Source organism: Polypterus senegalus, chromosome 9 (assembly GCF_016835505.1).
Source record: "Polypterus senegalus isolate Bchr_013 chromosome 9, ASM1683550v1, whole genome shotgun sequence".
Lineage (NCBI taxonomy): Eukaryota > Metazoa > Chordata > Cladistia > Polypteriformes > Polypteridae > Polypterus > Polypterus senegalus.
Genome location: NC_053162.1, coordinates 102,039,460 through 102,055,922, shown reverse-complemented (window position 1 = coordinate 102,055,922; position 16,463 = coordinate 102,039,460). Strand labels below are relative to the sequence as shown.

General features: G+C 36.1%; 1 protein-coding gene across 1 annotated transcript in view; it reads right to left on the bottom strand.

Moving 5' to 3' along the window:
- The window catches only part of ca5a (carbonic anhydrase Va), a 33,977-nt gene extending 26,840 nt beyond the window's left edge, over positions 1 to 7,137 (bottom strand). The window contains exon 1 of the mRNA XM_039763528.1: positions 6,877 to 7,137. Within this exon, the coding sequence (XP_039619462.1) occupies positions 6,877 to 7,006 (130 nt within the window). The 5' untranslated portion in view covers positions 7,007 to 7,137. The remainder of the gene's footprint in view (positions 1 to 6,876) is intronic.
- Between the last annotated feature and the right edge of the window lie 9,326 nt (positions 7,138 to 16,463).

Sequence of the window (16,463 nt, the reverse complement as noted above, 5' to 3'; positions counted from 1 at the left end):
ATTAGGTGCTTTCCAGAACACTAATGACAGGTGCAAGAACCATCCTACAACCATCAATGACAATTTATTCCTTTTTTCTTTAATTTTATTGTAATCCATACAAAGCAATCAAGTTTTTACAAAAAGAAAAATTGAGTTAAGAACAGATTGATCCCCACCCCTGAGAGAGAGAGACCAAGCCAAACGGCGTAAAATTTAAGGCTTGTAAACATACCTAAATGAATAAATTCTCTGTGCTTCATGACCTTATTTTAAAATGTTACTGATTAGATCCTGTCACTTTTTGAAAAAAGTCTGTACGGATCCTCTAACTGAGGATTTGATTTTTTCCAATTTCAAATAATATAACACATCGCTTCCCACTGACTTAAAGAGGAGAGTTTGGGTTCTTCCAGTTTCAGAATCAGTCTGCGTGCCAGAAGTGTAGTGAATGCAATCACAATTTGTTTGTCCTTCTCCACTTTAAGACCCTCTGGAAGAACCCCAAACACAGCTGTTAATGGGTTAGGAGGGATTGTGAGTCCAAGGCTGTCTGAAAGGTAATTAAAAATGTTGGTCCAGAATGATGTTAATTTGGTGCAGGACCAAAACATGTGACCCAGTGAGGCTGGGACTTGGTTGCAACGTTCGCAGGTTGGATCTTGCCCTGGAAACATTTTGGAGAGTTTTAGTTGAGACAGATGTGCTCGATATATAATTTTGAGTTGTATAATTGTATACTTTGTGCATATGGAGTTCGAGTGAATTCTCTGCATTGCTATTTTCCACTCCTTTTCTGATATATTAAATGAGAGATCTTTTTCCCAGTGTCCTCTTGGATCTTTGAAAGGGAGGGATTGTAAAATGATTTTATATATTGTAGAGATGGAGTCTAAGTCCTTGAGATTGAGCAATATTTTTCCAGCATGGATGGAGGAAGATGAAGAAAATCTGGAAGGTTCTGTTTAACAAAGTTACTGATTTGAAGATAGTGAAAGAAATGTGTAGCTGGAATGTTAAATTTGGAATGTAATTGTTCATAGGATGTAAAGACGTTGTCTATATAAAAGATCTCTAAGCAAGTTAATTCCAAATTTTTTCCAGATATTAAAAACTGCATATGTTTGTGAAGGTTGAAAGAGGTGGTTCTCTTGTAGAGGTGCCACAGATCGAAGCTTCTCCGTCTTAAAATGCTTTCTCTTTTGGTTCCAGATTCTAAGTGAGTGGAGCACAATTGGGTTATTTGTATATTGCCGATAACATGTATTTATTGGAGCACAGAGCAAGGAATACAAAGAAGTACTGCAGGATTTTACTTCTATTGCAGTCCATGCCTGTGTATGTTCTTCTATTTGTGTCCAGGTTCTTATTGCCTGTATATTTGCTGCCCAGAAATAAAACTGGAAGTTAGGTAGACTTAGGAAATGACATTATATTCCTAGCAGTGTATACAGTACATATGGCCAACAAGTACTATGTAATACATGTTTGGTTATTCTTGATATGTAAAATCACATCATGTCAGCATGGTGTACTTGATAATTTGCTTTTTACAGCAAGCTCAAATCAGTAAAACTCTAGGGGTGGGTATAAGATTAATGGTCAGGCAGACCTAACCATCTGTATACCTAGACAAGATGACCTAGCAGGCCAGTTTTAACCATAATGGAACACTTCTTTTGAGTGCTTGTTTTGTTGTCACATAATTTTTCTTTCATATTTAACAAACATTACCTTTTATTTTAAAATTTACATTTAATCACCCCCCCCCCAAGAAAAAAAAACACAATATTTTAGGTTTATCTAGAACAAATAGCTCCAGGTACTGCATGAAGATACTCCATTTTATCCATTATTCAACATTATCTACTCTAGCATCATAACACATTTTATAGGGTCATTATTGGTAAATGTATAGTGAAATTCTTACTAGTTAAAGAAAAGGTTTTCTCAGTATTTCAGTTTCACTATATTTAAAGAAATGAAACAAACACAAATTGAAGGTGTGTCTTCTGATTTTTAGGCAGTAAACTCAATTAAAAAGGCAACTAAACATTTTCTTTGTCATCTTCATTGTTTGCTAGGCAAAATGTGTTTGCAAAGCCAACAGCATTAATAAAATACAAGATCAGTTACTGATTTGATGCACAATGTAAGCAAAAATAATCCCACCAATAAACAAAGATCCCAACAGTCTACTGAAACAGAAAAAAAAACAAACTTGGTAATTTGCTGCATTATAGTAACGTTGTTACGCATCAGAGCAAAAAAATATGAAACATCTATAAATTATTTTATAAACTATAATACATTATTTCATAATTACTGTAGTGTTCATCACAATTTGCCCCATATGTATGCATTATTTGGCAGATTAACATTTAACTTAGTGTTGCATAGTGGAAAAGCAGCTGTTGCAATTTCTACTTCCTGTTTTTCTGTTTTACTAAACATAACATTTATTTTAAAAAAAGGCAAGGAGAAACACCCAAAAATTATGCAAGTGTCACAAATAAGGTAGTAAGATGACAAACGTGTAAAATGTCGGGAGAGGGATTTAGCTAATTCAACAATCAGCAGATGCAAATAACCATGAATTATACTTGCAGAAAATACTACAGGTCAAAACATTTCCAACTATGGGCTAGCAAAGCATCTTAAAGAATGGGATAACATTATTGCATCATGAGCTTAATTCACTTCATACTCAAAAGCAACCACCAAAATATTGTAATACTAATAATGCAATTAAAAAGTTTGTTTCTTATTCTTTGCTAGTTCAGCACATCGCATATATAAAGAAATAATACAGAACAATCTATTGCAGTTAATTTATTGTATTTAACTATTAAGAAGAAAACCACTAGTTTAATATTATGAAATAATTCAGATTATTTTTTAACTAAAATTACCCTTAATTCCAATTCTAGAGGTTTTCCAATACCAAATACAGTTGACAACCAGATTTAAAGACACAGGGGACTGATCATTAGTGCATTCAAAGTGCACTGTAATCATATGACACCTGCCTACAGATGTGACAGTTGATTCAAAAAGACCTTATTATGTTAGATTTGTTGAAACTCTTTATTATAAAATATTAACCAAAAATACACAATCCTAAATCTAATCTTTCATAAATAAGTGTATCACTATTTTTCTTATGTTTAACAAGTCATTATCTTCATTAGATAGCACTGGCCACATGAACTGTAAATTCTAAAATAAAAAATGCCCCTTAAGGAACCCAGTGACTGCATTTAATTTTGTTTGAACCAAATTTCAAAATCAGAGTCAAACCCTAGCACGTATCTGCAATCCTTGTTTAATCATAAGGCACCATTTTGAGCTCTCATTCAGTATTCAACAGTTTGTTTTCACTTTTCCAAAAGTTTATCATAAAGCTACTCTATGGTAAAACTGACAATTCATAATATTTATTGATAGTATTTGTCTGTTCATCTTATATGACTTACCTCTTACATGTTTGAGGTACATTTACTGCATATTTGAGCAGGAAAAAACAAATTCTAATTAATCTAGCATAAACACGTTAGGTTTTACTTGCACTAGTATGTGACAAGAATATCTGATTGATTACTACTAAAAAGAAAATCAATACCAAGTGTTCAACCAGTCAAGGTGAACTATCAAAAAATGTGTATAAAATCCAGATCTTTCTAAATATCTTATAAAGTTTTGTTTATATACCAATGCCATTTTTTATGATTTTGTAGAATGGCTTCAGAAAGAACACACCCTATGAAGGATGATGAGGCAGCAACTGTAATTGCAAGGGCACTACTATAATGCAAGACAAGAGCTGGGTTGTAAGACATCCTGGTGGCAAGTGTACAGGAACCAGTTGGGTGTGTTCAGTCCCAACACTATAATTGAAATCATGTAAACCACTGTGCCTGGGGCATCTATGGGTATGAGGCAATAGAGATTATTCAAAGAGTCCCCCATACCACTAGATGGTAGCAGGGAGACCAAAAACAGCATGTATGGATCCCTATTCTTATATTTACGTGTAAAACACAAGTTACCTGTTACAAGCCTAACCTACTGAGTGATGTTCTAGGAGAATAATCCAAGAAGTTCCTAGCATTATTCTTGATCCTAGTAAATATTCTACTCACCGACGTAGTTAGGGTTTGGGGTTTAAAAGGCTATTCCAGACAAAAAAAGCCTTTGAAATGGTAGTTAGGTGGAGGGTGGACAAAGTTTCAACTGGTGGGAGGAGAAGAAGCCAGAGAGCAAGAAGAACAGATGGACATGTTATAAAGAGGCAAGACAAGTGGGCAAGTGCTCCAGACTGTCCACAACACAGTCTGGGATCAAGCCCTATTTCAGATACAATAAGTATTGGTCTTTGATTTTGTAATTCTACAGAATAAAGCACAATTGATACAGGATGGTCCTTATGTTTCTGTTCAAGAAGCTCTACAGTATGTTTGGTACCTTTTCAAATTGTTTATAAAAATGATCAATCTGCAAGCATGATCTCACCATTCAGTGACTTTCAAATAGCATAATGTAGCATTTTGCTTCCAGCTGTTTACGCAGTTTGACCTAGCAACAATGCCAGTATATTGCCTGTATCAGTGCAGTGTGAAAAGGTACTGGGAAATGATTGGCACTTTAAAAACGACTTTCATTAAACACCACAATACATCATGCATACTGTTTAGCCACCTTCCATACTTCTCAGTTACTGAATCATGAAGAGAAAAGGCTTTGTTTTGCACATCCAGTTCTCTTATCTCCAGTCCATTTTGCTAAATTTTCTTTAATAACAAAAAGGTATCCTTACCAAAAACAAGTCCATTCTAAAGACACATAACCCACATATGTAAAATAGTGCATTCTGAAATATCTAGAAAAGGAAATAAACAACTGCCCCCAATGTTTAAACACACTATGATTGTTTCTGTCTTTGAAGAATAGGAAGAATGTTAGCATTACAGTAACCATTACTGAACTCACACTGTTGCTGTTTCACTGTAATTGTACAGCAATACGATTATATCCCCATTCTATTGTAGAAATCCCTAAACTTTTATTATTCCAGATGCACTTGGCAACTGTACTTTACAAGGAACAAATCACCCACATAACATCAATATATGATGCCTATGCACAGGGTTACTAGATTATAAATAGATACCTGCATTTGCTAAGGTGGCATAAAAGAGTACTTACTCAATTCCACTGTGTTTACAGTCTTTTAATGGCACTTTTTCACAGGTTGTAATGGTTTTAAAAGAAACACTCCACACAAAAATGTTTTTTTTTTTTAATAATATGTTACTTACCCCATGTATTTTTTAAGAAGTGACAGGGAAAAAAATTAATCTCACTTTTTTATGGGAGAAAGTAAATAACAAATATTCACATTGAATGAGATCCAATAATGACCAATTTTAGACAACAACAAAAGATGTAAAGATGGGAGGAAACAAAAAAAATCTCACATATATTACTTGTGTTGCATAATCCACATGTCCATTATCCATATGCTGAAAACATGCAAATTACATGTACTTTTTCCTAAAAACTTATTAAGACTTACTTGTGAAAAACTCAAACAGAAACAGAAAATATGCATTCCCATAAAACTGCTTTTGAACGGAAGAGCTGCCTTCTCCCCCTCATTCACTGGTCAAGAATCCAGGCTTCAATTCAAAAGCACAGTATTAAGAGAATGTGTCTTTCCGGTTTGTCCTGTAACATATAAAGTAACCTACAGAAGAAAAAAAATCATAAAGTGCCATATAAAACATTTAGCATGTTTTTTTAACATAACAAATATTTTTGGGTGGAGCATTTCTTTAAAACTGACATCTTATAACTAGCATATTATATCTTTCCTATTTTGTTTTAAAAGACAAATGTGTTACTTTTGGGTATGATATGAAATTAAACCATGACAAAGCTTTTTAAATTTTTTTGTTTCAAAGCCATATCAGCATGGGTTAGCTTATCTAGGTGTGGGTATTTTTTGTCAATTCATTTATTGTACTAATAGAAAAGGTGCAATGAAGCTCATGTTAATCCTTTTATTCTTAAATGATGTAGTCAATGAAAGAAAATCAAGCATAAATGAAAACAAAGCCCCATGCCAATGGTCAACCTTCCAGTTGAAATGCACAAACAGCCACAAGGCTGCTGGCAGCTGGTGACAGCTGTACCTACAATCTTCACCATCTCATGTACCACATCAAGAACATACGAGTGCTGTATATGCAATGGACAACACTCAATAAATTTTATGGGTTGAGTCTTTAACAGAATCTTCTCTGTTACTCTCATTACATACTCGGCCCTCAAGCTGAAGTCAGTCTAGTCACATACGTTTTCGGTAAAGCTGACGAGCTCCTTCTAGACCAAAACCAAAAGCAATGGAAAAAACAGGCAGACTGTACAGTAAAATTGAATTTCTAGGTATACTCTATGTGAAATCCTTACGCAAAATAACTGAATACATAAATCCTGACATGTGATTTGTATCTTAATACCTGCATTTTCCAGGTGGCAGACTCGTAATAGATATGTGAACGAGACATCTAAAACCTTACCCTGCTCAATTTTTGCCATGCATGAATACATACAATGTGCAACCGAAATATTATTGTCAAATACCAATGAACACCCATCTAGAGAAGCCGTAACGACCAATGTTGTTTTGAAAATCAATGCAATCTATTGTTTTCTATTAGTATTCTCACTCATATATTGTAAATGCACAATTAAGTTTTATTTTTCTAATTTGTAAATCATAGCCTTCAGTATGTGAAAGCATTGCCTATTACTGAAAAAAGCCACATGTATGAGTTGCTGCTGGCAGTCATTTCCCTACGTTAAAAGTAAAAAAAAACAAACAGATGAACTTACTCTGTTCATGCCTCAGTTTGTAGGCGCAGGTAGCCAAACTACATTGCCTGACAGCCGTCCAACGAATACATCGCACCGCCCTGCCCGTGTTTTTCGCAAAAATAGTGACCACTGTCATCAACGCAACCATGATTTCCGCAGGTAACAAACGTGCACAAAATAATTCCACGCCAAAAAACAAAACAAAATGAATGTTAAAGTCACTGCAAATATAAGAGGAAACAGGGTTGGAGCACGCCCCTTCCCTCTCTAGACGTTTATCATTGGTTTTAATATTGACGTTGGATAGAGGCGGAGCATACTGTTGCTGCGTCAGAGGTCGTATGTACATAGTCAGTTTTGTTTATTTATTTTTTTTTGTAAGGTTTGTTGTTCAGTTATTCAAGTTGCTGTTACGTATACATCGTGCCCCGATGCGTTATGCCCGTCACGTACGTGCTTGGTACCGTCGACCGCGATGCCTCTTCATTCTTTACGGTTTATCAGTCTGAAGTTGAACAGTATAACAGCATGCCAGCCAATCGGCGTTGTGCAATCGGGGGCGTTCCTGGAGCTGCATGTGAAATACAGAACGGTTTTAGGCGAGGAGCGAGGCTTTGCAACATATTTGACAAATGGTAGTTAAAGTAATTAAGAGTAATTAAACAAAAAAAAAAAAACTTTGTCAGGACTCAACTGTTTTATTTAAGGTTGTACTCGATTACCTCCGTTCGATTTGTAAACACGAAACATTACCTGAATTTCATTAGCTTGTGTAGCTAAAACAACGCCAGCATTAAGGCGAGCACAAGTTAAATACATTTTTACAAATGTCAAGTCAATATATTTTAAAAAGTAAAGCAATAACGGCAGATTCAGAAACAAAGTATTGTTTAGTGTGGTTCGGACCCCTGTTTAAAGACGATTGTCCGTTGAATGAATTAAGGCAGAGATTATGTGTTGTCATGTAGATGCCAAGCTTTTTTTTCCAGATAATGTGAGTAATTGTACCTTTAATTGATCTCATTTAATGTATTTAATAATGTTTACACCAGAAACTTTTAATTTTTTTTCATGGCTGCATCTAAAACTGCCAAAAACATAAACACAGAGACAATAGGATAAAAATTATATAAATGTTTTTTAATTAATATAACTAGAAAAAAGTAGGCCTACTATATAAACTACTCCTAATGGTTTGCCAGTTGAATTTTACTTAGACAATTACATCGTGCATAATGAAATTCTACACCTCTAAAATTGTTATAACTTTAGACATTTCTTAAAGCCTCGGTGTTCTGCAAATTTGTTAAGTAACTGGCATGAGTCTTTAAACTAACCTTTTTGATTTACTTAAAGTACATTCTACATATAATGAATGTCTGCCATCAAGTGCAACGATTTCTGATTTCATTAATATTATCCATCTCTTGACACACATACCAAATAATCCATATACACTAATAATTAATCATTTTTCGTTAATCAGATTGGAATGGACTGGCATCCTGTTCAGGGATTGTTTCTGCCTTTCACCAGATGTTTACTGGGATAGCTGCAGCTTCCCCACAGTCCTGAAGCTGAAAGTGATAATGGACTGAATCACACTGTCTGGGTTTATGGAGGAGACTTAAATGCTGATGGCATTTACAATAAATATTTTTTGCATTAAATGTCCACTTTAGATTGTTATCTAGATGAGTTCCAAGTATTTAGTCACAAATTCTACCTTCTCTTCCAGAACAATGAAAGGTGAGCATGCAGACTTCTGCCATTGTCTACTGTTACAACTACAAATGTGACACCTTCAGTCTATAAAATAATTTTTACGCTGACACATTTGTTAATTTCAGTTATTCTAATTTGAATCACGTTATTTAAATCCATCCATCCATTTTCAAACCCGCTGAATCCGAATACAGGGTCACGGGGTCTGCTGGAGCCAATCCCAGCCAACACAGGGCACAAGGCAGGAACCAATCCTGGGCAGGGTGCCAACCCACCGCAGGACACACACAAACACACCCAGCACACACTAGGGCCAATTTAGAAACGCCAATCCACCTAACCTGCATGTCTTTGGATTGTGGGAGGAAACCGGAGCACCCGGAGGAAACCCATGCAGACACGGGGAGAACATGCAAACTCCACGCAGGGAGGACCCGGGAAGCGAACCCGGGTCTCCTAACTGCGAGGCAGCGCCCGTTATTTAAATTTCCAAGATAATCATAATATATGCAGGTTGCTGTTTACATTCCTATGCAAACACTAAATGCACCAAATATTCTATTGGATTCCGGTTGAATGAGCTATATCTTACAAATGTCTGGAAATTAGATCAGAATCGCATTTAAAGTAATGCATAAACTTAAAATTAAAACTTCTGTTTAACTTATTTCATAGGTAAATGTTAGTTGAACTGGCCTAGCAGCATTTATAGCAGGACTCAACTGCTGTAGGCATTGCCTCATAGTGACTAAGGAAATGTGGTATTCATTTCTTACTTAATGAAAGTCAGAGGATGTTACTTAACCTGCTTGTGTTTCTGTAATAAAAATATTTATGGAAACTAATGAATTCTAATCTTGTCAGTTGCAATGGGTAAAGGCCTCTTCCAAATGCAATATCATATTGCATATTGTAAAAACAAGCAAATTCTAGAATCTTGAAGGCTTAGGTCCAGTAGGCTACCATCTACTAGGAAAATGAGGCTGGACCTGGCCAGGATCCAAGATTAGGCCAAGATTCTAACGTGTTTGCAAGCAGTTTGTGTAGGAACTTACAGACTTAGGTGTGACTGCTGATCCTAATGTTATGTGGGAGACATTCTGTGACAAGACCCTGAAGGTTGCTGAGGGGTGTGTTGGTGTTATTAGTGTTCCCAGAAGGAAGTGTTTCATCTCGAAGGACACCCTGGGTATCATCAGGGGGAGCTGCAGCGCACAACACCTCTATAGTTATGACACTACAACCATGTGGTGTGATTCCTTGAGGGTGATCCGGCTTGCGGTAGATAGATGGTCTCTTCCAGAGGGTGGGACTGGACCACGTGTCTGCCTGGTGGGTTGCCAACCGGGGTCCTGAGTTATTTCATTGTGTGGTGGGTACGGCAATGTGCTGTACCAGTGCATGCTCTCCAACCTGACCTCACCTGAAAGCTAGATACATATATTACAGGGTTTTGGCTGGTACTTTAAGTGTTGATTTATTGACACATTATTTATTGTTTTTTTTAAATGGTCTGGCTATTCATCTATAGGTTTACTTTTTTTTTTTTAATCCTTGGATAACAATTTTTTTTTTTATGTTGTTGTTATGTTTGTATACAATTAGATAGAGGCTTTCTGGAAATGGTTGTATTGTTTTTGGTAACAGTGGATTAAATGTTAATCTGCTCTGTAATTATTTCAACTTTTATACCATAATTCAAATAATGAATAAGGTAAGCCACCTCTTTATAATGCTGAGTGTGACCCTTTAGTGCAATAAACTGTTCTAGAAAATGAAAGATGGAAGTTGCAGTTCCTTATAGTTCTCCATTTACAAAAAGTAAAGTATATACCATTAAAAATAATTTCAGATTAACATCATTATACATTTTGAATAAATATAAACTAGCATTAATAACACTATAACAGAAGTATACATCATGCTTTATTAAACCAGGTGACTGTGATATGAAAAGTGGACTTCCTATAAGAATATGGCGTGGAAAAGTGACCTCCTGTAAGGAGACTGCAAGATCAAACATGCTGTGTGAAGTATAAGAAGCACAATATATCCTTGCAATACAGAAGAAGAGAGCAAATCTTGAACAGTTTGATCATTCAAATGTTTTGACAAGTAACTCATAACATTCATGCTATTTGTTCATTTATTTTTTATGTCTGGTAAATCAGGAGATTCTTCAGATATTATTAAAATGTGCATTGAAAAGTGAGCAGTTTTCTAAATGTGCTGGCTGGATGGGGTTTTAATTTCAAATGACAGTTGATGTGTTTTGGAACACACAATGCAGAAAGCACACAACAGTGTTTCAAATTCATTCAAAGTTTTTAAAAGAGATGTATATTCCTAGAGAATCATGCATTTTCTTATTGATAATAAGAATGGACCCTGTAATGCAGCACTGAGAATTTTGATTTCAGAAAGCTCTAAATTGACTAATTTATGATATTTAAGGCCTGTTAATTTTCAGCAAACCACTTAAATCATAAATGTTGACATACTCAATGTACACACTCAGTATTCCACAGCCATTGTTGCCTTTTAGGTAGCAGACAAAATTCACATGCAAAAGGGTCAACAAGGGTGACCAGACAATGATTTGCAAGGTATACATGTAATGTCTGCTGGAAAGTATCCTTTGACAATGATTTACTTTGAAAAACATTCTACAGTATGTAAAACTAGTCCAAACAAACAAAGAAGAAAAAGCAATCTTTACCACGTTTGTTTTGATTGTCAGTAAGTGCAAAGCATTTCATTTTATCAATTTCACCCTGCCCTAATAACCCTTCATCTACTTATTTAAACAAATGGCATTTAAAATAACAAAAACATATCTTTGTACTAACAATTTCAGAATGTTTTAGTAATGGAATGTACTGTACTTTGTGCTACTAATTCACAAATTGGCACTGAAGAAGCTGCTGAATCTCTCCAAACAAACATCTTTCTAAAATCGACTGTAGCATTAATTTTTTTTTTTGTTAATTAAGGTAATGAAAAATATATGTAAGACAACATATAGAGTGAAAAAAATGGAAAAACAGGGAAAAATAAATTGGAAAACCCCATTGCACACACTGGTCTCCTTCCACCCCTGGACTTTTCACACGCCTGAAAGATCTAGGTCGGTCTATCAGCTTCTAGGCTGCCTGCCATGAAAACGCAAAACACAAGCAAACTTTTTAATTTTGAGTGCTTTCCCCTTACAGATTGTGGGATAACACCTGATCTCCTATCAGTCTTGAGAAACATTACACTTTAAAAGGGGTTCAAGGCCATTTGCCAAACCTGTTTATCAGGAGGCATATCAACAGTTCTTGTTCTCCAAAGAAATCAGATCTGGAGTAATTATTGCAGATACTAGGCTAACATCATCCTTGCAGTGGTATTTTTACCAGAAAGAAATATGATTGTCCATTATTTTCTGTGGCCAATGTCTGTCCCTTTTTTCCTGTGCTCAATTACTGTTAGTTTTAACTATAACAAGTTCTTCCTGTTATACATCCCTTCACATCTGATAAAACAGAGGTACAGCCTGATTTATTTTTGCTTAACTAAGGGAGGAGGCCAAATGAAAACCAAAAAATCGTTGTAAAAATCCACATATGCATTTTTTTCTCAGGATAAAATTTGAGTACTATGCTTTTATGAAAAGTATCATAGAGTACATTTTTATTCGGTCCCATCTGTGAAAAGCTCTTTTGAGATGATCCAGTCCTCTGACTTTTTAAAATTGTAATCAACAAGATAAGGTACTTTACCTTGCATGTCTTCACGCAAGGTCATTGTCTATTTTGAGTTTGCATGGATTTTTTTCCAGCTACTGCAGCTTTTCTACTAGATGAAAAATGCATGTTAATGTACTGTTAGAGATCTGGCCAAAAACCTTTTTGAGCAAGACCAGGAGATGTACATAAAAAATATAAAACATAAAAAGGTAGAAAGTGAAATGAAATAAGAAAGACAACAATCATACTCCAAAGAACAAGAGGTTCAAAACCAAAAGTACACATGAGAAAAAAGCATGATTATAAGCTTTGAGTGCTTTAGAGTTTTGGTATCTACACATCGGATAAGGATTTGAATTCATATCTATCCTTTTATCCTGTTATGGTGAATATGCATGGGTCACAACCTCAGAGGGCATGCACCTAGCAATGTTGGAAGCTGACCTAACAACGGAATTAAATAATGGTGGCATTTGAGGACCCAAAATCATACTAATTATGATAGTTACATTAAATGGCAACTTTGAATTGTTGTCTTGCATAAAATATTGCTGAGATACTGTAGATTTTGTAGTTAGTCCTAAAACTGACAAAAAAGATTTTAGACAGGAGATGAAGGTACAAATGTGGCTTAAATAAAAGAATAGTTGTATGAAAAGATCAAAAACATCTGCAAACAAAGCCAAAATATGAAGGACATAGTCAAAAATGAGAGCCAATAGTCCTAACTTTAACTAAATATTAATTTCTCTAACTAAATATAGAGTGCCTATAAAAAGTATTCACTCCCGTGGGGTTTTATGTTTTGTTGTTTTATAGCACTAAATCACATTGGATTTAATTAAACTTTTTTGACACTAATCATTGAAAAAAACTATTAGATGTTAAAGTGAAAACAACTCTCTAGACATTTATTTAAATTTATAACAATTATTAAATACAAAATAATCGACCGTCTAGGTATTCACCCCTTCAAATCAGTATTTATCAGAGGAACCTGTGGCAGTAATTTAAAGTTTGAGTCTTTGTATATAGGTGTCTATCAGGCTTTCCCCCAATTTTTCTTTGTAAAACTGCTCAAGCTTTGTCAAGTTGCATGGGTATTGTGAGTGAACAACTATTTTTAAATCCAGCCATTAATTGTCAATTGAATTGAGATCTAGAATCTAACCTGGCCAAGAGGGACATGAAAATTGCTGCTTTTAGACCATTCCTGTGTAGCTTTGTGTTTACAGTTTTGGTTGTTGACTTGCTGCAAAATAAATCTGACAAGTCACCATTTTCTTGTAGAATGCAGCAGGTTTTCCTCCAAGATTCCACTATAATTAACTGTCTTTATTTTCTACCTTCCCAGTCTCATCAACATTATGCTGCCACCTCCATGACTGATGATGGTGATGGTGTGTTTTTGATAATGTGTAGTGTTTGGCTTACACCAAGCATAACATATAGTGTTATGACCAAATTGTTCAATTTTGGTCTCATCTGACTAAGAAAACCCTCTGCCACAGAATCTCCAGCTTGCCTTCTGACAAACACTAGGTGAGATGCATTTATTGAACAATGGCTTTCTCTAGCCACTCTCCAATAAAATTGCAACTGATGAAGAATCTGAACAACAATTGTTATAGGCACAGTCACATAGTTGTCTTAGATCACTTTGTGGCATCACCATTAGTGTTCTCTTTGCATGATCACTTAGTTTTTGAGAATGGCCTGCTCTAGGCTGTGACGATGCGGGTCCGGCTCCAAGCTCCCTTCTAACTATTGGGAGCCTCTTGAACCAGCACTGTCAGTAATGTAACTAGATGACCTGGACAATGAAGACAACAAACGATGCAAGGGGAAGGTGCAAAGTGTAAACAGTGCTTTTATTAAAAAGAATCAAAACCAGTGTCCATAGTGCGGTTTTCAAAGCTTCATAAACAATCCATAAAACTAGTGAAAGATGCAAACATTTAAAACCAGGCTAAAATTAGATTAAAATCCTATAACAGACATTGGAATCCCACCAGCCCAGCACAATTCATCCCCAGTCTCTCCAGCACACCCAAGGCTTTCTCAGCTGGAGAGACTTCAGCCGCTGTGGTCCTCACACTACTGACCCCCATCTTGGCTGCCTCCACCAGCGTCTGCCAGACCGCTTGGGATCGGTTGTCCTCCCATCTTTCTTCTTGCACACACAGTCTTCCCTCGGATCCCTAGGGTGGATTCCTCCACTATCGAACCCACTCTTCCACATCATCAGTGGGTGCGATTTTGTTCCTTGAGCATCGATCACTCGCTCTATCACGGGACCCCTGACCATGCTGGACTCTCTCATTTCTCTCTGCCCCCCATTCTGCTGTAGCTGTCCAAGCCATTCCTTTCTTTCAGTTTCTTTCCCGTCCTTCTGTGCCAGCTCATACATATATGGCTCCGTGGGCGCAGCCTCTCAATCGCACACCACAGGAAGTTGATTAAGCAATTGAGAATAATTGCACCCTCATGTGCATATGCGACTCACCCCAATTACCTCATCAACTCCATGCGGCTGTACGATTGCGCTCTCAGAGAGTGACACGGCGAAATGGATTATTTAAAATCTGGCCATTCTTTTGAAGCCGCGGACCCACTATACCACATGGGTGGATTTAGAACTGTGGCATATTATTTTATTTTTTTATTGATTGACTTAACTGTACTTGAGGGATATTCAGTAACTAGGAATTTTTCTTGAATCTATCCTCTGACTGATCCTTTTCAATACATTGTACTAGAGTTATTTGGAGAATTTCTGTGTCTTCATCCTCAAATATTTGTTATAAATCTCACTCACAAGAAGTTGGACTTTCCAGATACAGGTGTATTTATTGTGCAGTCACTTAAAATACCTTGACTGCAGGTGATCAATTTACTAATTATGTGACTCTAAAACCAATTGGCTATGCCAGTGATAATTTAGTTGTGTCGTAGTAAAGGGTGGTTGATTATTATATGATTAACAACTGTAATAAATTAAAACTAATTTGTAGAGATTTGTTTTTACTTTGATACATAATAGTCTTTTTTCAATGATTAATGTAAGAAAAAAACTAAAACCATTGCTATTTAATGTTGTACCACAATAAAAGATGAAAAAGTTCAAGTATCAGTAATTGTCCTAGTGGTCAAGTGAAACCAGCCACAAACAATGAATAATCTACATGTAGTTTCACTTACTTCAGCACTTAAATGTTTTTGAGCAATTACTCTTAAATTACCTTCTCTTGGAAGTTACATAACTCTTTAATCAAAATGGTATCAAGCAGCAAGGGGTGTGAAGAGTCTCTGTTCCACCACAATAAGCATAAAGGGCTGATAGTTAACCAGGGGCCTCATGTATAAATGATGCATACACACAAAAATGTTGCATACTCTCTTTTCCATGCTTACTTCGAGATGTATAAAAATTAAACTTGGTGTAAAGCCACACACATATTCATGGCAGCCTCCCCCCACTCCATTCCATCTGAAATAATGTGGTGCAGAGGTGTCACCCGTTGCATGGCTGCACTTGGGTCCTAAGCTGGGGTCCTGGGTTGGTTTGTCATGTGGTGGGTGTGGCAATGTACTGTATCAGTGCGTGGTCCTAACCTCTCTCTCTCTCTACCATGTACACACTTTTCTGCTTGGTTTTGCAAATAGGTGGCACCCAGCGTCAAAGCAGTGTTACTGTTACTATGTGGTGTCCCTTTATTTTTTACACTGGCATCATTGACGCAGGATTTATCAAATGCACTGAAATTAATTTTATATCATTTACAAAGTTAAGGTACTTGATTGTAAGAATTTTGTACCAATATAATGGTGCACAGAATGGCCAAACCATTCCAAATACCATAGCTGCTTTAGCGTTGTTAGAAGACATCACAAATGGAAGAATTAAAAGACAGCGTGTATTCATAGATTATGATAACTAGCTTCTAAGCTGATTTCAATTTCCAAAAGCTATCCTCTTGGCACTGTGTGCTGAACCAGCGCCAGCTTTACAAAGGCAGACTTAAGAAATTGTGCTCTACCTGCTTCTTTGCAAGATCTATGTACTCTCTGGTGTTTAGCCACAGGAGCTTTTCAACGTGAAATTGCTGACTGATTGGGTATTTATCAGTCATTATTGACTTGTGCCAT